Here is a 17,864-nt window from a genome sequence, read left to right on the forward strand (position 1 = left end):
AACATTTTTCTGAGGTACAAGGAAGAAGTGCTTGGAAACAAACCACCCATGGAAAGCACTGGAAACAAAATCAGTGTTGACAAAGGTCAGCTCTTTAAACTTTATTGTTCTACCAACTTTTAACAAAGCTTTGAGTTCTGTCATCTTTGGTCACTAAAAGACTTTCAGCATTCTTGGCTACCTCTGACATTTTACTATTTAGATTCTTTAAATTTATTGCTAGTCTAGTTAAGGGAAGATACCCCATCCCTGGAAGTGTTCAGGGCAGGTTGGATGGGGCTTGGAGCATCGTGGTCTAGTGCAAGGTGTCCCTGGCCATGGCAGGAGGTGGAGCAGGATGAGCTTTAAGGTCCCTTCCAACCGAAACCATTCCATGATTGCAAGGTTGGTGACCCTTTAGGACTTCATGCAGTTGAGAAGTGTAGGAATAGAAATCCTGAAAATTCAGGCTGTGCCAAGCAGGAAAAAGCAATGGGCACATTTAGGGGATTTAAGTGTGGACAAGCAGCTCTGTCTTAACCAAGGTGGAAGTTTCTTGTTTACACTAAACAGATACCAGAACTTGGAGCAGCCACAGTTGTGCTCAAGGGGTCATGTTTAAATTGACGGAATTTGCTGTTCTGGGCAGTTAATTCCTACAAGCACAGCCTTATGAGAATAGTTCTAAGTTTAAGTTCATACCTTAAACATACAGTATTTGAATTAATTGTTTGAAGTATTTAACCTCCCAAAATCAGAGTGCCGGGTCCTATTTCTGAAGAATATAGCTTATGCAAAAAAAAAAAAAAAAAAAAAAAAAAAAAAAAAAAAAAAAATCAAGAGCTATTCCTCATCTGAGCTAAATTATTGAGTGTCTTTATAAAGATAAAAGGAAGATATTTGAATTTAAAGAATTGGAGACAAGTAGCAAATTTCTGAATATCAGCCTAAAAATGCACTTGATTTGTCATTTAATCCTAGTTCTTTAAGAAAATACCCTGAGACACTTAAAGCAGGAGAGTGTGCTTCAGAAAATACTGAGGGGATGATTTCCAAAGTATTGTACTACATCATTTAAAGATTTATTATTCCATGTGCGAAAAATTTTCACCTGCAGGACACTTTAATTTACAGTTAAAATCTCTACTTGTACATCAGTTTTATTATGTGCTGCCCCTTGACCTTTGGAGGATGACATCAGTGATGTCTCTCTTTCCCAGTTTCACTTTGCACTTACTTAACACTTCTAGGTTCATTTTGAGTTAAATGGATTATTGAGTAAAGGGCCTTTTACTTCCTCCTCTTTGCTGCTGATTCTTGGATTCTGGTGTTACTGTTACACAAGGAATTAAAACTATCTGCAAATCCTGCTTTTCTCTGTCTTTTCCTGTGGTTTAAAACTGCATGTGCATTAGTAATGTAGGATAACCAGAATAACATTCCCTATTTTAGCAGTGTCACGTTGACTCAGTCCCAGGATTTATTAAAATTAGTCTTGGATTTGTCAGTGTGAGCTGCCTTGCTTTGCAAAATAAACCCTTGTGGTTGATACTTGATGCCTGGATACCAGGACTGGAAGAGAAATCCTGCTCTCTGGAAATTTTATCAGGACTAAGTGCAGTGTCCCATGCTGTAACTTCCTGCTGTGGTTTGGTGTGCATGTCTTACCTACTCAATTCCAGGAGACTGGAATTCTGTAGGATGCTGGGCTGCCTTGGAAAGCAGGGGGACATTGATTTGTGGAAGTGATGACCTGAGCACCTCCTGCAGCTCTGAGCTGCAAACAGGAGCACAGGGTGCTGTGCTCAGTCCATGGCAGGAGGAAGCATCAAATGCTCCACTTGGCCACGTCTCACTCCTGGGGTCTCGACATTTTAAAGCTGAAATATTTTTTATATGTACTTATTTTTTATATGTACTTTCCTTTCAGCCTTTGAAAAAGCAGGTTGGATCATGACTCCTTGCATTCCTTTAGCATCCTTCTGGTGAAGGAAGGTTATCTGCTAGGAGCATTAAAGATGTCCTGTGCAACAGATGTGAGCACAGGCATTGAATTTCTTCCAAAGACTTGTGTAGAAGGGTTAAAGCAGTACTCAGGCATGCATTCTCTTTGAACTGGGGTGGAATTCTGCCTTGGGAGGAGTTTTACCTAATTAATTGCCATGCAGAAGCAGCAGTAATTAACAAGGATGTGTTGATACTGGGAGCATTTATCACCTGGAGCTGCTCTAGTCCTACACTCTCAGTTCCTGTGGCCACACTCTGTGACCACTGTGCCTGCCTGTGTGCTGTCACCCTTCAACAACTGGAGCTTGTGTGCTTTGTCCTGGGATGTTTGGCAAAGCTCACAAGGCTGAAAAATAAAGATAATAGAAACTTGTGAAAACCAGCAGGTGTGTAGAAAATGGGCTGTATGAGTTTTGTGATATGGAGGGGTATTACCTTGCAATATGAAACAGGAGGAAGTTCACAGGGGAACAAGCCATTACAAATGATCCAAAGATGAGAAAAAATGCAGCTAAAACATCTTCTTAAATATTGCTGTTCATCAGAAGCCTTGGAGCTCCTGGCTGTAGCATTTACAGAGCTGCTTCTGACAGGAGTGCTGAGAAAATCTGCTGTTACTGCCTTTAGCAGACTATGAGAGGGTTCAAATGTGACTCAGTTCAATTTTGAAACCTGTGGTTACATGGATTTTCAGGTTCTGCTTTGTCTTCTGAAGAAACAAATTTCAGTGACCATTCTACAATCAGAAGTCTTTAAAATTGTGATGCTGCCTGAGAGGGGGTTCTGGTGGGGTGGGTGTCAGTCTGTGCTCCCAGGGAACAAGGGACAGGACAAGAAAAAATTGCCTCACATTTCCCCAGGGGAAGTTTAGGTTGGATATTAGGGAAAATTTCTTCCCAGAAAGGCTGCCCAGCCCTGGCACAGCTGCCCAGGGCAGTGGTGGAGTCCCCATCTCTGGAGGGGATTTCACAGACGTGTGGATGTGGCACTTGGGCACATGGATTAGGAGTGGCTTTGGCAGTGCTGGAGGAACAACTGGACTTGATGCTTTTGGAGGGATTTTCTAACCTAAAGGATTCTGTGGTCCTACTTAAGCTGTGCTTTGTTGTTTTGAGGCTCTGGGAGGTCTGACTTAAAAAGTGCCTCATAAAAACATCCAGCTAATCAGCTCCCCTCTGCAATATCCAGGTAATTGCTGCTTTTCATCTCTGCTACATCCTTTGGGGTGTGGAGTGACTTTTCCCTGATGAAGCAGAGCCTGGTGCCCTGCAGCTGATGACTGCCTGGTCTCAGAGCAGGCAATTTCCTTCAATTTAGTGTCATCACAGAACTTCTCCAAGATCTTTTCATGTGATGATTCATGTGATCAAAGAATGATAATGAACAAAGATTTTAAATACATTGTTGCAGCTGGATTTTAAGAAGTCGGTAAAAATGCAATAGGTGTTTTTTCTCCCTATGAACCAGGCAGGGCCCCAGGACAGAGGAATCAGCCTCCTCTGTAAAATCAGCAGTGCCAAGACCCCCATTGTCCCTGGCTGCATACAAATCCTGCTATATCAGGAGATAAACCTGCAGCTGCATCACAGCTTGGAATCCTGCCTTGTTCTTGCCCTGGGCCTCAGGGCAGCTTTTCACAGCCAGGCTTTTGGGTAAAACCTGGGCTTGGAGAGCATCTTCCTCTCTGGAATGCACTTACATCTATCTCAGTCTTGGTTTTAAGCATCTTCTGAAAGTTGGACCCTTTTTGGTCCTGACGGAGCATCTGGAATATTTCTGGGTGTTAAATCTTCCTCTGAGCTCACCTGAAGTTGCTGTTGCTCTTTGGTTTCTCAGCTGTTTGGTGCATGATCACCTCGTGGAAACCTGGCTGCTCCCCATGACTACCCAACTGTAACTCCATTCATGGCTGAGCACTGACATGTTCTTAATCACAAATGATGGTAATACCTCAGTTTAGCTTTTTTCAGGGCTTTGAGGAAGTTTTGCAACGAGCCCTTGTTGCCTCGCCCTGGAGCACTCAACTTAAATTCAGGGCTGTTCCTGGTGCCCAGATTTAATAAATAGGAGACTGTGACCTCCTCAGTTGTGTCTCCAAGTAGCTGTTAAAATTTCAGAGGTTTCTGGCTCTGTGGGAGGCTTTCCCCCCCTCTCTCCTCTGCAGCTGTGTGTGGCTGTGCTCACACCCAGCATCTTCACGGATCCAGGGCAGACAAAAGGAGCCACAAAAGCCTGTGGGCATCCCGTGGGTTTGACAGCATCCTTCCCCTGTTTTGTTTGAGTGGCTGCACAAACAACTCTGAGAAGAAAACAGAGTGTGTGTAAGCACTCAGGGATTGACACAGTTTGGGGAATTTGGGATTATCCATTGACCCAGGCAGGAAGATGAAATTTGTAGGATTCATGTATGTACTTGTAAAAATGTCTCAGCAAGCTGGGATTGCTGTGGCACAGCTGTCACTGGCTTGACTCTGGGACTTTCTTATCAAAACTAGAAAAGATGGGTTTGCTGGTTTGGTTTTAAGGGTTTTCAGTACAGAATGGTCAGATTTACCAGGCCCTCACAACAAAAAAAGTAATATTGCCAAAATCACCTTCATCCTGGCCTGTGAAGATTTATGTGTTGGTTGCTCAAAAGTGGTTATAGTCTACTAAATGTGACAAAGTTTGTTTAACTGAACTTTTTCCTTTGTAACTATGAAAATGGCCTTAAAAGGAAGCCTGATTGCCATGGGGACTGTTGCAGTAGCAGTATTTAGGTGTTCTTTTCCCCCTTTTGACAAGAATCACTCCAAGAAGTGGTGATTAATAATGTGTTTTGAATTATATCTAGTACAAACCCACAATAATCAAATTGTGTGGTGGTTCTAAATTGGCACTGGTCTCAGCTAGGGGAGGATTAGCCTTGAACACTATTGTTTGTTCTGAGTCTGTTGAATTTGTTGGTGTTGGGTAAGTTTTTTTCCATGTAGAAAACAAGGAAATAATATTGATAAGCAAACACAATATGGATGGTGGGACTGTTTCACAAGATAAGATTTCAGTTTCCGTATATACTTGCCTGGGAGTCAATCGTCTTTTTGGGTGCTCAGCCACTATAATGTGGAGAGAAAACAACCGGACGTCACAGTGACCTGCTGGAAACTTCCCTGAGTGCTGGAAAGGGAAAGGCATGGGCAGAAGAGTCACCATGAAGAGATGAATGGGTGCATTGTCCAAACCAGCCTGACTCGTTCTGTAGATTTTAAATCCACTCTTAAACAGTCTCTGATTTAAAGCTTCAAATTATTGCTTGGTGGCTCTTATAATTAAAAGCAAACCAGTTGAGCAAGTGCAGGGCCAGAGAGTGTGTGAGGAGTTAATCAGCTTAAACTCACACCCAGGAATCTCTTTCCTTCCTTCATTGTGTGCTGGGTGAAGAGATTGAGGTCTTTGGACCCTGTAATTAATTACTGCTTCTACACCTGAAGGTCTGTACAGGTAATCTGCTCTTCTGACTGCTCAGAATCTGCTTTTCCACCTCCATTTTTAATGCTGGCTTTTAGAACTGCCTGATTCAGTCATTCAGGGCTGTGTAACTTTGTTTTAATGTAGGATCTTGGTTTTTCTTTCCTCTTTCCAAGCCTTTTTCATCTGTCTTGTACATAATCAAATTCATCAAGTGTCCAGCCCACAGGGGTAAGACCTTCTCTTTCTCCTGCTTTTGTTGGAGAGCAGACCAGAGACCTCAGCTGGCCATGGCTTCAATGTCTCCTGCACTGCAAGAACCTGTTCATACCATCCCCACATACAGACTTGTTATCAAATAGAAGGGAATCATAGATTTGTTTATGTTGGAAAAACCCTCCAAGACCATCGAGTCCAACCATTCCCCCAGCTCTGTCAAGGTCACCACTGACCCATGTCCTGAAGTGCCACACCCACACAGATTTGAATCCCTCCAGATTTAAATCCTCAATCACTGCCCCAGGCAGCCTGTTCCATTGTCTGACCATCCTCTCTGTCAGTAAATATTCCCCAATATCCAGCATGAACCTCCCCTGGTGCAACTTGAAGCTGTTTCTTCTCATCCTGTCGCTGTTCCCTGGGAGCAGAGCCCAACCCCCCTGGCTTTCCCCTCCTGTCAGGGAGTTGTGCAGAGCCACAGGGTTCCCTCTGGGCCTCCTTTTCTCCAGGCTGAGCCCCTTTCCCAGCTCCCTCAGCTGCTCCTGGTGCTCCAGCCCCTTCCCCAGCTCCATTCCCTTTCCTGGACACATTCCAGCCCCTTAATGTCCTTGAAGTGATGGGCCCAAAAGCACTGGCTGATGCATCCCATAATTGTCACTAATTTAGTGGCAGTTCTGAGCTTCTCCAGAGTGCTCCCATCACTCTTCATTCAGCCAGAGTCTTGTTTTCTTTTGCAGGGCTCAGGCTCAGTTAGGAAGGGGTGTCAGGGCTATACAGGGAGCAGGATCAGACCTTGGAGCAGGGACAAGAGCAGAGAATTTCTTGCCTATTCTTCCTCCCAGGACAGTAAAACCTTGGCTTGGCTCATCCACAACATGCAAATTCCCCCTAGTGCTGCAAGGAGAGCTCCTTGGGCTGTGCTAGGCTCTCCTGTGCCAGCTCCCTGCCAGAACTAGTCCCAGCACGAGGGAGACACAGAAAATGCTCCCAGGTGTGAGGAGGGTGGGTTTGGGAGAGCTCTCATTGACGTCTCCTTGAGCTTCCCTGGAGGTTCTTGCCACCAAAGGGTGAAAAAAAGCCCCAAACACACAAAGTCATGGGAAGGGGGTTTCAGGCACCACTTGTGCTTCTGCCCAGTGGATGCACTGACTGCTGTGGGTTACTGGAGTTATCACAGGTGCCTGAATTTTAGCTGGCAGCAGTGGTTTTATTTATTTATTATTTTGTAAAGGTGGGAGTGAGAATAGCAAACAGTTCCAAGGTTACCAGGAGTCAAGTATGTCAAGCAGAGAGCAAGGAAATAAATAAATCTAGACATAAACAGCCTCCAGCCATGTGGCAGTAAACACAACTGTACCTGGAGTGGTAATTCAGCAGCAAAGCAGTGTCCTCAGAGCACATTTGTGCTTGGGAAGCACTTGGCACATCCCCTTGCTTCCATGGGCACCAGTCCTGTGCAGGATGGGACCACACTGTCCAGTGCAGTCGCCTTGTGCATGCCCAGAAGCTGTCAGGAAGTGCAGAGCCACAGCCTGTCAGCACCTGGAATGTGCTTGATTTCCTTTCTGGGCTTCACCCCGCTCTTTTAAGCAGAAGTGAGCCTCAGAACTTGGCCTTGAACTTTGGGGCTTCTTATAAGTGCCATTTTAAGAAAGGAGGCAAACAAGTTTTGTTCATGCTCAAATGACCTCAAGTGACTTGCAGATCTGGACTGAATTTTAATTAATATGTTGATTTGTTTCCAAAGTTTATCTGTGGTTCCTTTTTCCCTCAGATCAAGCCTCAGAGGTGCAGGTGACAATGATGCTGACGGAAAGCTGTAAACTCAGAGGGCTTCACCACAGGTAGGGCAGGCAGGGCTGGTGACAAATCCGTGTCATTGTGAGGTGAAGTACCTGGGTTAAAGCTCCCTGGGGAGGGGAGCTCTTTGTTGGGAATTTAACAACACTTCCATGGAATCATGGAATGCCAGGGTGGTTTGGGTGGGAAGGGACCTTAAAGCTCATCTCTGCCATAGGCAGGGACACCTTCCACTAGCCCAGGCTACACCAAGCCCTGTCCAACCTGACACTTCCAGGGATCCAGGGGCAGCTGCAGCTGCTCTGGGCAACCTGTGCCAGGGCCTCCTCACCCTCACAGGGAAGAATTTCTTCCTAAGATCCCATCTATCCCTATCTGGCAGTGGGAAGCCATTCCCCCTTTTGCTGTCACTCCAGGCCCTTGTCTAAAGTCCCTCTCCAGCTCCCCTAGAGTCCCTTTAGGCACTGGAAAGGGCTCTGAGGTCTCTCCTGGATCCTTTCCAGGCTGGACATTCCCAGCTCTCCAAGCCGTATATAATAATAATAAAGGCCGTGCCTAAAATATAGAAGTAGCAGGTTCTTGGTGAAACATACCTAAAATAGAAACAAAATGAGCCTGCCCCTCTCTCATCACTCCAAATGAGCTGTTATCCTCCCTTTTATATGTAAACTTCCTTAAAAAAGTTGAAGAAGTTTTTCTCCTCTACACTGCCTATAAAGCTGGGACCTTCTTGACTCTCTAGAGCTTATGGATGTGAGACCTGGCTGTGAGAAATTTTCAGGAAAGAGTAAGAAAATTCAAAGTTAAAACCAGTTTGTAAGTAATTGGTGACTTTTACTAATGGATTTCAATGGAAAATACAGGTATTTTAAAAAGTGATTAATGGAAATTGAAACTGTATCCAGTTGGGTTTGAGTTTCTGTGAATTTCCATATTGATATATGTAATATTTTATATTTCTTCTAAGGAAGATGTGCAGAGACACTGCAGCATGGGGGTTATCTGAGCCACAGAAGGCTTGGAAAGGCTCTTAAAGTGGCTGATTCAGAACTAAAATCTTCTGTCACTTTGCAGCAGTTCAAACAATGATGTTCTGACTCTTTTTGGTTAAACTGCTGTAATGGAAGCGTATACTTTGTATCTGTAGTTGGTATAGAATGCTACACCTCCCAGTTTAGGATAGCACTTTGTGTATACATGGTAACCTGCATTCACAACAGTTTATGTCAATCCTCTTGGACCAAGTGAAAACATTTGGGGGGTTCTTCATGATTGGAAAGTAGTCAAATATTTTGTTTATTAAAAGAGATACTGTCTATGGCTTCAGTTATTTGGACATGTGCTCTGCAATTCCTAATACAAGATTAAATGGTTTTCTTCCATGTTGAATTAATTTTGTTACTGTGTTTAGGAATCAAAAGTATTTTTATCAAATGTCAGTTCCATAACATCAGGAATTTCTGTCTTCCAGGAATCTGCTGCCTATCACTCATGTCTGTATAGAGGAGGGAGAGAAACCAATGGTGCTTCTGCCCTACATGAACTGGGGGAACCTTAAACTCTTCCTGCGACAGTGCAAATTGGTGGAGGCCAACAATCCTCAGGTACCCTTGGGCATGTGGGGCTTTGTGCCCATTAAACCTCCATTTGCTGTGGCACTTGAGTTTGTGCCACCAGAGGAGTAGTTGTGGCACTCTCCTGTTCAGTGTGATGGCAGAAGAGCTGCAGAGGTGGCTCCCCAGCAAGTGTTTGTCTTGATTCCCACCAGGAAAGCATTCCTGACTGTTTATCCTGGGTGTTCAGAGGGCAGGAAGCTGAGTCACCTCTTATTAGGGTGGGAGTTCAGTCAATGCATCCTAAGATTATATCAACAATTAGAGAAAATTGTGGATTAAGTTAAGGGAAATCATGAATGGAGAAATTTCAGATTTATTGATACTACTTTTGGTATCCCAAGATATAAATACATGCAAGATTTTAATTACGATGGGACTGTGAAGTTGTAAAAGGAGCTGAAGCAACAGCCTTTGTTACTGATTTTGAAGAGCAACAAGGATTTTGACTGTGCTGCTGCTTGGAAATGAGCTGGTTTCCTGGGAAATAAAATGAAAAAGGTGTGGGAAGAGGGGTAAAATGGACCATTTTTGCCTATGTCCACTTCCAATCAAAGGAAAAGTCAGTACAAAGAGTGAGGCACTTGCAAGATGGAAGTATTTTCCTTCAGCACATCAAAAAAAGAAGTTAAAATTTAGAGTGAGTCACCATCATGAGTGTTCATAGGTGGGTTTGTCTGGGGGACTGGAAGAGGAGGGAGCACTGGGACACAGCAAACCCATTAAGCCTGCAGGCTGTGGGCTGAAGGGGCTGATGGCTGCTGCTCTGGGCTCTTGCAGGCCATTTCCCAGCAGGATCTGGTACATATGGCCATCCAGATCGCCTGTGGGATGAGCTACCTGGCCAGACGGGAGGTGATCCACAAAGACCTGGCTGCAAGGAACTGTGTGTAAGTACTGTCCCCTCTGCACCTGCAGCTCCCTGCACTCAGCCTCAGCTCTGCTTCAAAATGCAGGTTTGGGGTTGCTAGTGTAGTCAGTGATGTTGTTTTCCTCCAAAGCAAGGGGATCCAGGAATCGTGGTTCTAAAGGATGCAGAACATCCTCTCTGTAAATGCTTCAGCTGGGTTTGTCTATCACTTTTTCAAAGGCTTGAAAAAAATTGAAGCTTCCCTTCAACTTTAATAAAAACTTGGAATATCTTTCACAGTTTATCGATGGATAGGTTTTTGTTTGAAGTTGGTTTTCTTAATTTTTTCTGCTTAAAAACTGAGTTAAAGACTTTGTTCAGTGGTAGATTTCTTAGTTGCCAAATGATGGATAGATACAAATGTGCTTTGGAATGGCTGGAATGCCAGAAAGGGATTTGAGACCATCTTCCGGCTGGAATACACTTCAGAATGTAGAATGGAGGTGTTTGATGGCCTTCTAGGAACCTAGTCACTCAGTGAGCACCATCTCTGCTCTTGTGCCCTGAAAAGATGCTCAGTGTGATGAGGTTCCTGACTGATTCTGTTCCTAATTTATATTGCTCTTCCTCACTGGTGAGCATATTGAGTTGGAAGTGGGACCACGGGAGACAAAGATCACAAACATCAGGGGCATCACCTGGAGCTTTAGATCTGAGAATATATTTTTATTTATTTTTCATATCGGAGGATGGTTTGGATAGGGAGGGACCTTCAGGCCCATTTAATTCCACCCCCTGCCATGGATTGGAAAGAGAAAGAGGTGACAGTAGCCAAAGCCCCTGAAGGACTTAGTTTCACCTGCCCATCTTTGTTTCCCAGGTTTGCTCTGGGTGGTGAAAGGCTGGGAAGTGCATCAGACTCATGTCCTAATTTTGGGAAAGGAGCCAGGAGTCCAGTGATCTTGGCAGGTTCAAGGGAGGAAATGCTTTTGGTCTCACGTACCCATGGCACAGCCAGGTCCAATTACAGTGGACATGAGGATTACACAAGTCAGGGCTCTCTAATCACTGGGGAATTGCCCTTTGGATTGAATTTGTTTTCAAACAGGTCTTCTAGGAATTTCTCTGAACTCTTAATAATGGCTAGATCGGAATTTTCCTGGCGTGTAAGTTTTGAGGACAAGGAACTGGCCTGAAAGTGCATAGAAATAAAATAAATAAAAAGGTATCTGAGATAGTAAAGAGAGAAACACATAGATACACAAATAGATAGAGCATTTACATTTCATTTTTCTCATCAAAATAAAGAAATAATTGGCAAGATGAGAAGACAACAAAAGCCAATTTGTTACAATACCCCCAACCCAATGTTTCTTCTGTATTTTTGTCATACAATGTTGAATCCAACATCTTTGTCATATTCTGAAGTCAGCTGTTTATGAGAACACTGAGATTTATTAATACAATTTTGAAGTGCAAAGAGTTCGAATCACATCCCAGAGAGGGCAAATTCTCTGTGCTATTTTGAGTCATCTTTTCTTGATTAAAGTAAGTTTCCCTTAGTACCCAGTTTCTCACAAGCATCGATATCTCTTGTGGAGGGAATTTTCAGCAGATGCTTGATCAGAAACATGCTTTTGGACCACAAAAAGAGTACTGCTTGCTTAAAGATATTATTGGCTCTTGCTTTGCTTAAATCTTTGCCTCATTATTGCCAGAGAGGTACTAGAGCTGCAAAGGGTTTAATTGCTCTGATAGGGAATCTCTAAAAGAGCAGGAGTAACTTGAGGCAGTTACTTGTTTGCTTTAACGGTAATTTTTTGCACTTGTAAATGTTTGGTTTTATTTAATCAAGCCTGCTGATTTTTCTAGTGCTTATCAGTTGGCACAGAATAACTTGGTGCCGTGATAATATTTGCTAATCAACACAGAGTAAGTGTGTCTTGATGCAGGAGAGTGCCAGTGCTCGGGACATGGGTTAGCAGTCCCCAGTTGGGTGCCGGGTGTGGAGCTGAGGGTTGAGCAGGGCTGTTTGCTGTGGGGCTGCACTGCCGGGGTTGGTGAACGCTGCTGTTCTCTGTGCCGCAGCATCGACGACGCGCTGCAGGTGAAGATCACGGACAACGCGCTGTCCCGGGACCTGTTCCCCATGGACTACCACTGCCTGGGAGACAACGAGAACAGGCCAGTCCGCTGGATGGCTCTGGAAAGCCTGGTCAACAACGAATTCTCCAGTGCTAGTGATGTGGTGAGGGTTTTATTAATGTGTTTTGTTGACTGTTTTATCTTTTTTCAGCTGTTGGAGAATCACAGAATCCCAGAATGGTTAGGGTTGGTAGGGACATTAAAGCCCATTTAATTCCACCGCCTGCTGTGGACTGGGACACCTTCCACTGTCCCAGGTTGCTCCAAGCCTGGCCTGGAACACTTCCAGGGATGGGGCAGCCAGAGCTGCTGCTGGGTACCCTGTGCCAAGGCCTCACCACCATAGGGAGGAATTTCTTCCCAATATCCCATCTAATTCTGCTCTCTGGCAGTGAGAAGCCATTCCCCCTTGTCCTGACCTTCCATCTCTTGTCCAAAGTCCCTCTCCAGCACTCTTGGAGCTCCTTTATGCACTGGAAGGTGCTGTGATGTTTCCCTGGAGCCTTCTCTTCTCAAAGTCAACCCCCCCCAGTTCTCCCAGCCTGGCTCCAGAGCAGAGGGGTTCCAGCCCTTGGAGCATTTCTCTGGCCTCCTCTGGACTCACTCCAGCAGCTCCAGCATCCTTCTGATGTTGGGGACCCAGAGGAGGGGATCATGGCACTGGATACGTAACAGTGGCTTGTTCAGAGCAGCATCTCTGCAACCACTCTTGCATCAGCTGCTCATGGCAGATGGTTCAGAGGTCACAACAAAAGTGCCCCTTGCTTCCTGTTCCCTTGGGAGTGCTGGGAACAGTCAAATTCAGAGTGCTGCACTGGGACTAGTCTACTTTTCATAAAGTATCCCAAGTTGGAAGGGACTCAAAAGGATCATTCAGTCCAGCTTCTGGCCCTGCACAGGACACCCCAGCAATCCCACTCTGTGGCTGGGAGCATTGTCCAAATGCTCCTGGAGCTCTGGCAGCCTTGGGGCCATGCCCATTCCCTGGGGATCCTGTTCAGTCCTGTTCTTTTTCTCCTGTGTTGGATTCCTGAGCATACACTCCAAATATACTTCCAGCACCCTCTGGAAGTAAAGGTGGACATCCATTGCTCACCCTCTGTCTCCCTTCATAAATCCACACTGGCTGTTCCCAGGCATCCCTATGCCTCATACACATGGGAGTGAGTTCCAGGATAACAAGCTCCTCAACATTAGCAGGACAGGAGCTGGTGTTTGACTGTGTGGTCCATAGTCTTCTGAATCTGAATCCCAGCTCTTCCAGAGGATGCCTTCATTCCTGTGTTCACCCAGTTGAGGTGACCTTTCAGAGATAAGAGCAGTGTTGCTCAGCCTGTTCCCCTCCGTGCCCTTGGATGCATCCCATCCAGGATAGTGGTCTGGTGCCAGTTTGAGAAACTTCAGAGAAGTTCTGGTTGGATTTTTTTCTTCCATGGTGTCTGTACTAGTGCTGCAGCCATATAAACAAGAAAAAAGAAGGAAGGAAGGGAAGGTGCCAGTTGTGCTCCACATGTGTATTTGTTGGAAAACACACGGGAGTTTGTGTTTTACCAAACTTGAAGACAGAAGAGGAAATGGAAGTTGCCTGTAAAAGCATGTTTTTAGAGCCCTAAATTAACTCAATCAAGTTGTGGGTTGTTTTATTTTTACTTTCTTTTAAAAATCTGGAACGTGGAAAGCATTTGCTGTTTGTGAGGACTGGGAAATCAAAGCTTATGTAACAGTGGCAGTGAGATGTGGAATTTTATTAGGATGAGTAAATCTCAGTATTGTAACCATTTTTGAAAACCCCAGTGCAATTCAGCATCTCTTCCAGCCCATTTAAACCCAGAAGCCTTTTTTCATTGCTTAGGGATAAATGCCACCCACCTTTTAACACACAGTTCTAACTGCAGACACGTGGCCATCTGCGTTTTGGAGAGTTCAAAAGTGAACAGTTTTTCTGGATGTAGAAAACACCATGTGCCCTAAATATCAGCTTTGCATCTACCTGGACTGCTTTCACAAAAAGCTGATGTCAGATGTTTTTGTGGGTTTGGTAGGAACAAACCCAGTGATCCATTGCATGTAACAGGGAACGGGTGATGAAGTGTGGTACAAACAGCATCTGTGTCTGCAGAGATGCCATGGGATGTGTTCCAGGCTCGCTTTTCAGAAGACTTTCTTTCAAATGTGTTCGCTGGCTTGAAACTTTCCCAATAATGTGTTGCTCCCCTGCCAACAGCTTTATCAGTCAGCCAGAGTGTAGGAAAACAAACCACGATTCCTGCTGAATCTTAATTCTGTGGTTTTCCTGCTGTTGGGCATGAAGCTTTTCATCTCTTCATGCCATTTTCATATAACTACCTATGGAATTAGGACAGCTGTTTTCCCAGAGTGGTTTTGCTTGAATCACTCTCATCTTCATGACTACCCCTTGTCCCTCAGCACTCTTCTTCACTGCAGGTAAAAAGGGACTTTATTTCCTTTGATGGCTGTTTGGAGCAGAGCCTCATCTGCACCCCTGCCCTTCTCTGCCCTTCCCACCTGAAAATATCCCTTCCCTAAGGTTTGGGTCAAGGCAGTGGTGGGATTTCTCTTGATTAAAACAAGAAACATGTCAGCCTTGCAGGATTCTGCCCCTTTTTAATGGATGATGATGTGTAACTTGAGTTGTGAGTCACAAGTGTGCAGTATCAGCCCCATCTCTGTTTGGTCTCCTGAGTCTCTGGATACCAGATAATAAATCATTTTCCTTGTACTTGGCTTGTGTGTGAATTAATTGATGGATTTTTCATCACTTTAAGCTCTTTCTGGCAGGGGTTGCCAGCTGAATGTGTTGGATGATGATCCAACTGTCAGGTTTACTGAGATGAAATCTCTTTTTTTCCTGAGTCAGATTCCTGAGGATACTCTCCAAATATACAGATTATTCAGAATCAAAAAATTATAATTTCATTCAGTTTGGCGTTTTAATCCTTTGAAGTTCACAGACTTTTTTTAAGGATTTTTGGAGGCATTTTTAAGAAGTAAAATATAAAAAAAACCCCCACAACAGTTTAATACTAGATAATCATTCAGTGTTCAGTATTATTTAGACTTCTGTAATGTCATGTTAAAAAATTGCATGATTTTTAGCACTGATATCTTAGTGCAGTAAGATTTTAAGTTTAGTTCAGATGGGAGGGACCTTAAGACCATCTGGATCCTACTCCCTGCTGTGGACAGGGAGTCACTGTCCCAGGTTTCTCCAAGCCCCATCCAGCCTGACTATGGACACTTCCAGGGATGGGGCAGCCACAGCTTCTCTAGGCAGTTTAACACCAGTTCTGTGATTCTCAATTAGCCCTGTTCAAGACCTACTGAATTTAGTTATATAGAGCATTTATGTAAAGCTTTCTTACTGTGTGTAATCTTCCTTACAGCTGATTTTGTGGGCTGTCTGGAGGAGCTGTGGGGGCTCAGCATGTTGTGTTAATGCCTGCAGTGTTCCTTTGCAGTGGGCCTTCGGGGTGACGCTGTGGGAGCTGATGACCCTGGGCCAGACCCCGTACGTGGACATCGACCCCTTCGAGATGGCAGCTTATTTAAAGGATGGCTATCGAATAGCTCAGCCCATCAACTGCCCCGATGAACTGTGAGTGCCTCTGCTGGGGGAGGAGAAGGGGGCTGGTTTGTGTTTGGTGTGTTAAGCCAGGCTGCCCAAAGAGAGAGCCAGGGTTGCCTTTCCCTGCCTGTTTGTTCTGCCGGTCAGACAAACCCTGGGCTGAACATTGCTCATGAAACACTGCCTCCAGCTCTGGGGTCCCCAGCATCAGAAGGATGTGGAGCTGATGGAGTGAGTCCAGAGATGGAGATACTCTGATGGCTGGAGACCCCTCTGTTCTGGAGACAGTCTGGGAGTGTTCAGCCTGGACCAGAGAAGGCTCCTGGAAGACCTTAGAGCCCCTTCCAATGCCTAAATAGGCTCCAGGAGAGCTGGAAAGGGACTTGGGACAAAGGCTGGAAGGACCAGACAAGGGAGAATGGCTTCCACTGCTAGGGGGCATGGTTGGATGGGATATTGGGAAGGAATTCCTCGTGGGAGGGTGATGAGGCCCTGGTACAGGTGCCCAGAGAAGCTGTGGCTGCCCCTGGATCCCTTGAAGAGTTCTAGGACAGGCTGGACAGGGCTTGGAGCAGCCTGGGCTAGTGGAAGATGTCCCTGCCCATGGCAGGGGTGGGATCGGATAATCTTCAAGGTCCCGTCCAACCCAATCCATTCCATGCTTTTATAGCAGTTGAGCAATTTCCAGTGAACTATGTACTACTCCTTCCTGGATTGCCGTGGGTTATATCCTTAATCAAGCCAAGACCTCTGGTGACAGCCCCTTTGCTCAATCATTCCACATGTCCATCCTTGGAAGGAGCTGTTCAGCATTATGAACCATAAGATCCAGGGCTCCTCGTCTCTCTCTGGTTGCTCAGCCAGTTTCCCAGTGGCGATGCTGTTTTGCCTTCAGGCTGGGGCTGTGGTTGCCTGGCTGACGTTCCCCTGTGCTCCATGTGCCTCTGTTGCAGGTTTGCTGTGATGGCCTGCTGTTGGGCCCTAGATCCTGAGGAGAGACCCAAGTTTCAGCAGCTGGTGCAATGTCTCACTGAATTCCATGCAGCATTGGGAGCCTACGTCTGAACCAGCAGCAGAAGATGGAATTCCCTGCTTGGGAGAAGCCAAGGCATCCATCTGCAGCTCCATGCATCCCTCGGACTCGCACACGTGATGTGTATAAAGCAACACTACAGGGAGAAAGCACTTCTTCCAAAACACTGTGCCTTAGAATGCCTTAGTAGTCTCAAGTTTTTTTGTAAGACCTCTTGTTGTTGAATATTTTCTAGATAACACTTTTGCTAAGTTAAATTGACACCTTTTTGGTTTGCCATCAGGATTTGTAAAGTGTAGAGATAGTGAACTGAAACATGAGATTTGGATGGACTTTGCACTCTGACAACAGACACGTGATTTTTTCGAAAGGGTTTATGGAACTGGTAGAAAAGTGAGGAGAGGGGAAATGAAAAGCCACAATGCAGAAAATTTTCCCTGCTTTTAAAAAAATGTTGAAACGGAATCTTTCTGACCAGCTCTAGTGTTTGTACTTGTATGTATCTGGAATAGCTTTTTAGTATCAACTTCTTCTATTTTGAGACAACAGCACATTATGGTTGGATCCACACATCTTACCTTTTTAACCCACTCACAAATGTTCTTTGGAAAAGCTGGTCTTCAGGATACAACATCTCCTTTCTAAAGTGATGATGTAAAAGTGATCCCAGTTTACCTCATGCAGAGAGTGGTGAAAGTGGGGTAAGAATGGTGCCCCTCCTTTCACATCAAAGGGTTTTTGAGATGGTTTTATGTGCTAACTAAAGGCCTTCAGAGAAGCGCCAGAGCAGCCCCTGTGTGGGAGTCTGTCACCTCAGGCTTCTGCCCTGCAGTTTCTCTTGTTCAAAAAGGTACTGCTTGTTTTTTATGGGATTTTATGGCCTGAAATGGGCTTAAATATATAAATATATATTTGTAAAGACACTTGCAGAGTAAAGAATGTTTTTCTATTACATCTAATGTGAAAGCTTGGTCCCTCACCTTGCCCTGTGTGTGGATTGTGCAGGTTGGTGGTGGTTAGGTTGGAGTTGGCAGGAAGGGAAGGTGGATTACCTTCCTCCCTGTGGAACTGGTCCTGAGACTTCCTGCTGCTTTCCTTAACCCAGAGATCCATTCCACTCCAGGTTGTTTTGAGTTGAACATTGCTTAAGAGGACTGAACATGTTTCTTCAGCAAAATGTGTGAT

At 45.0% G+C, this 17,864-nt stretch overlaps 1 protein-coding gene across 1 annotated transcript in view; it reads left to right on the forward strand.

Moving 5' to 3' along the window:
- The window catches only part of RYK (receptor like tyrosine kinase), a gene marked incomplete at its 5' end in the record, with an annotated part of 55,157 nt that extends 37,555 nt beyond the window's left edge, over positions 1-17,602 (forward strand). Inside the window, 6 exons of the mRNA XM_083868883.1 lie at positions 7,427-7,496; positions 8,924-9,056; positions 9,846-9,955; positions 12,004-12,163; positions 15,540-15,676; positions 16,600-17,602. Of these exons, the coding sequence (XP_083725009.1) occupies positions 7,427-7,496; positions 8,924-9,056; positions 9,846-9,955; positions 12,004-12,163; positions 15,540-15,676; positions 16,600-16,711 (722 nt within the window). The 3' untranslated portion in view covers positions 16,712-17,602. The remainder of the gene's footprint in view (positions 1-7,426; positions 7,497-8,923; positions 9,057-9,845; positions 9,956-12,003; positions 12,164-15,539; positions 15,677-16,599) is intronic.
- Positions 17,603-17,864: the final 262 nt, after the last annotated feature.

Source organism: Zosterops lateralis (assembly GCF_965231275.1).
Source record: "Zosterops lateralis genome assembly, chromosome: 10".
NCBI classification, from domain to species: domain Eukaryota; kingdom Metazoa; phylum Chordata; class Aves; order Passeriformes; family Zosteropidae; genus Zosterops; species Zosterops lateralis.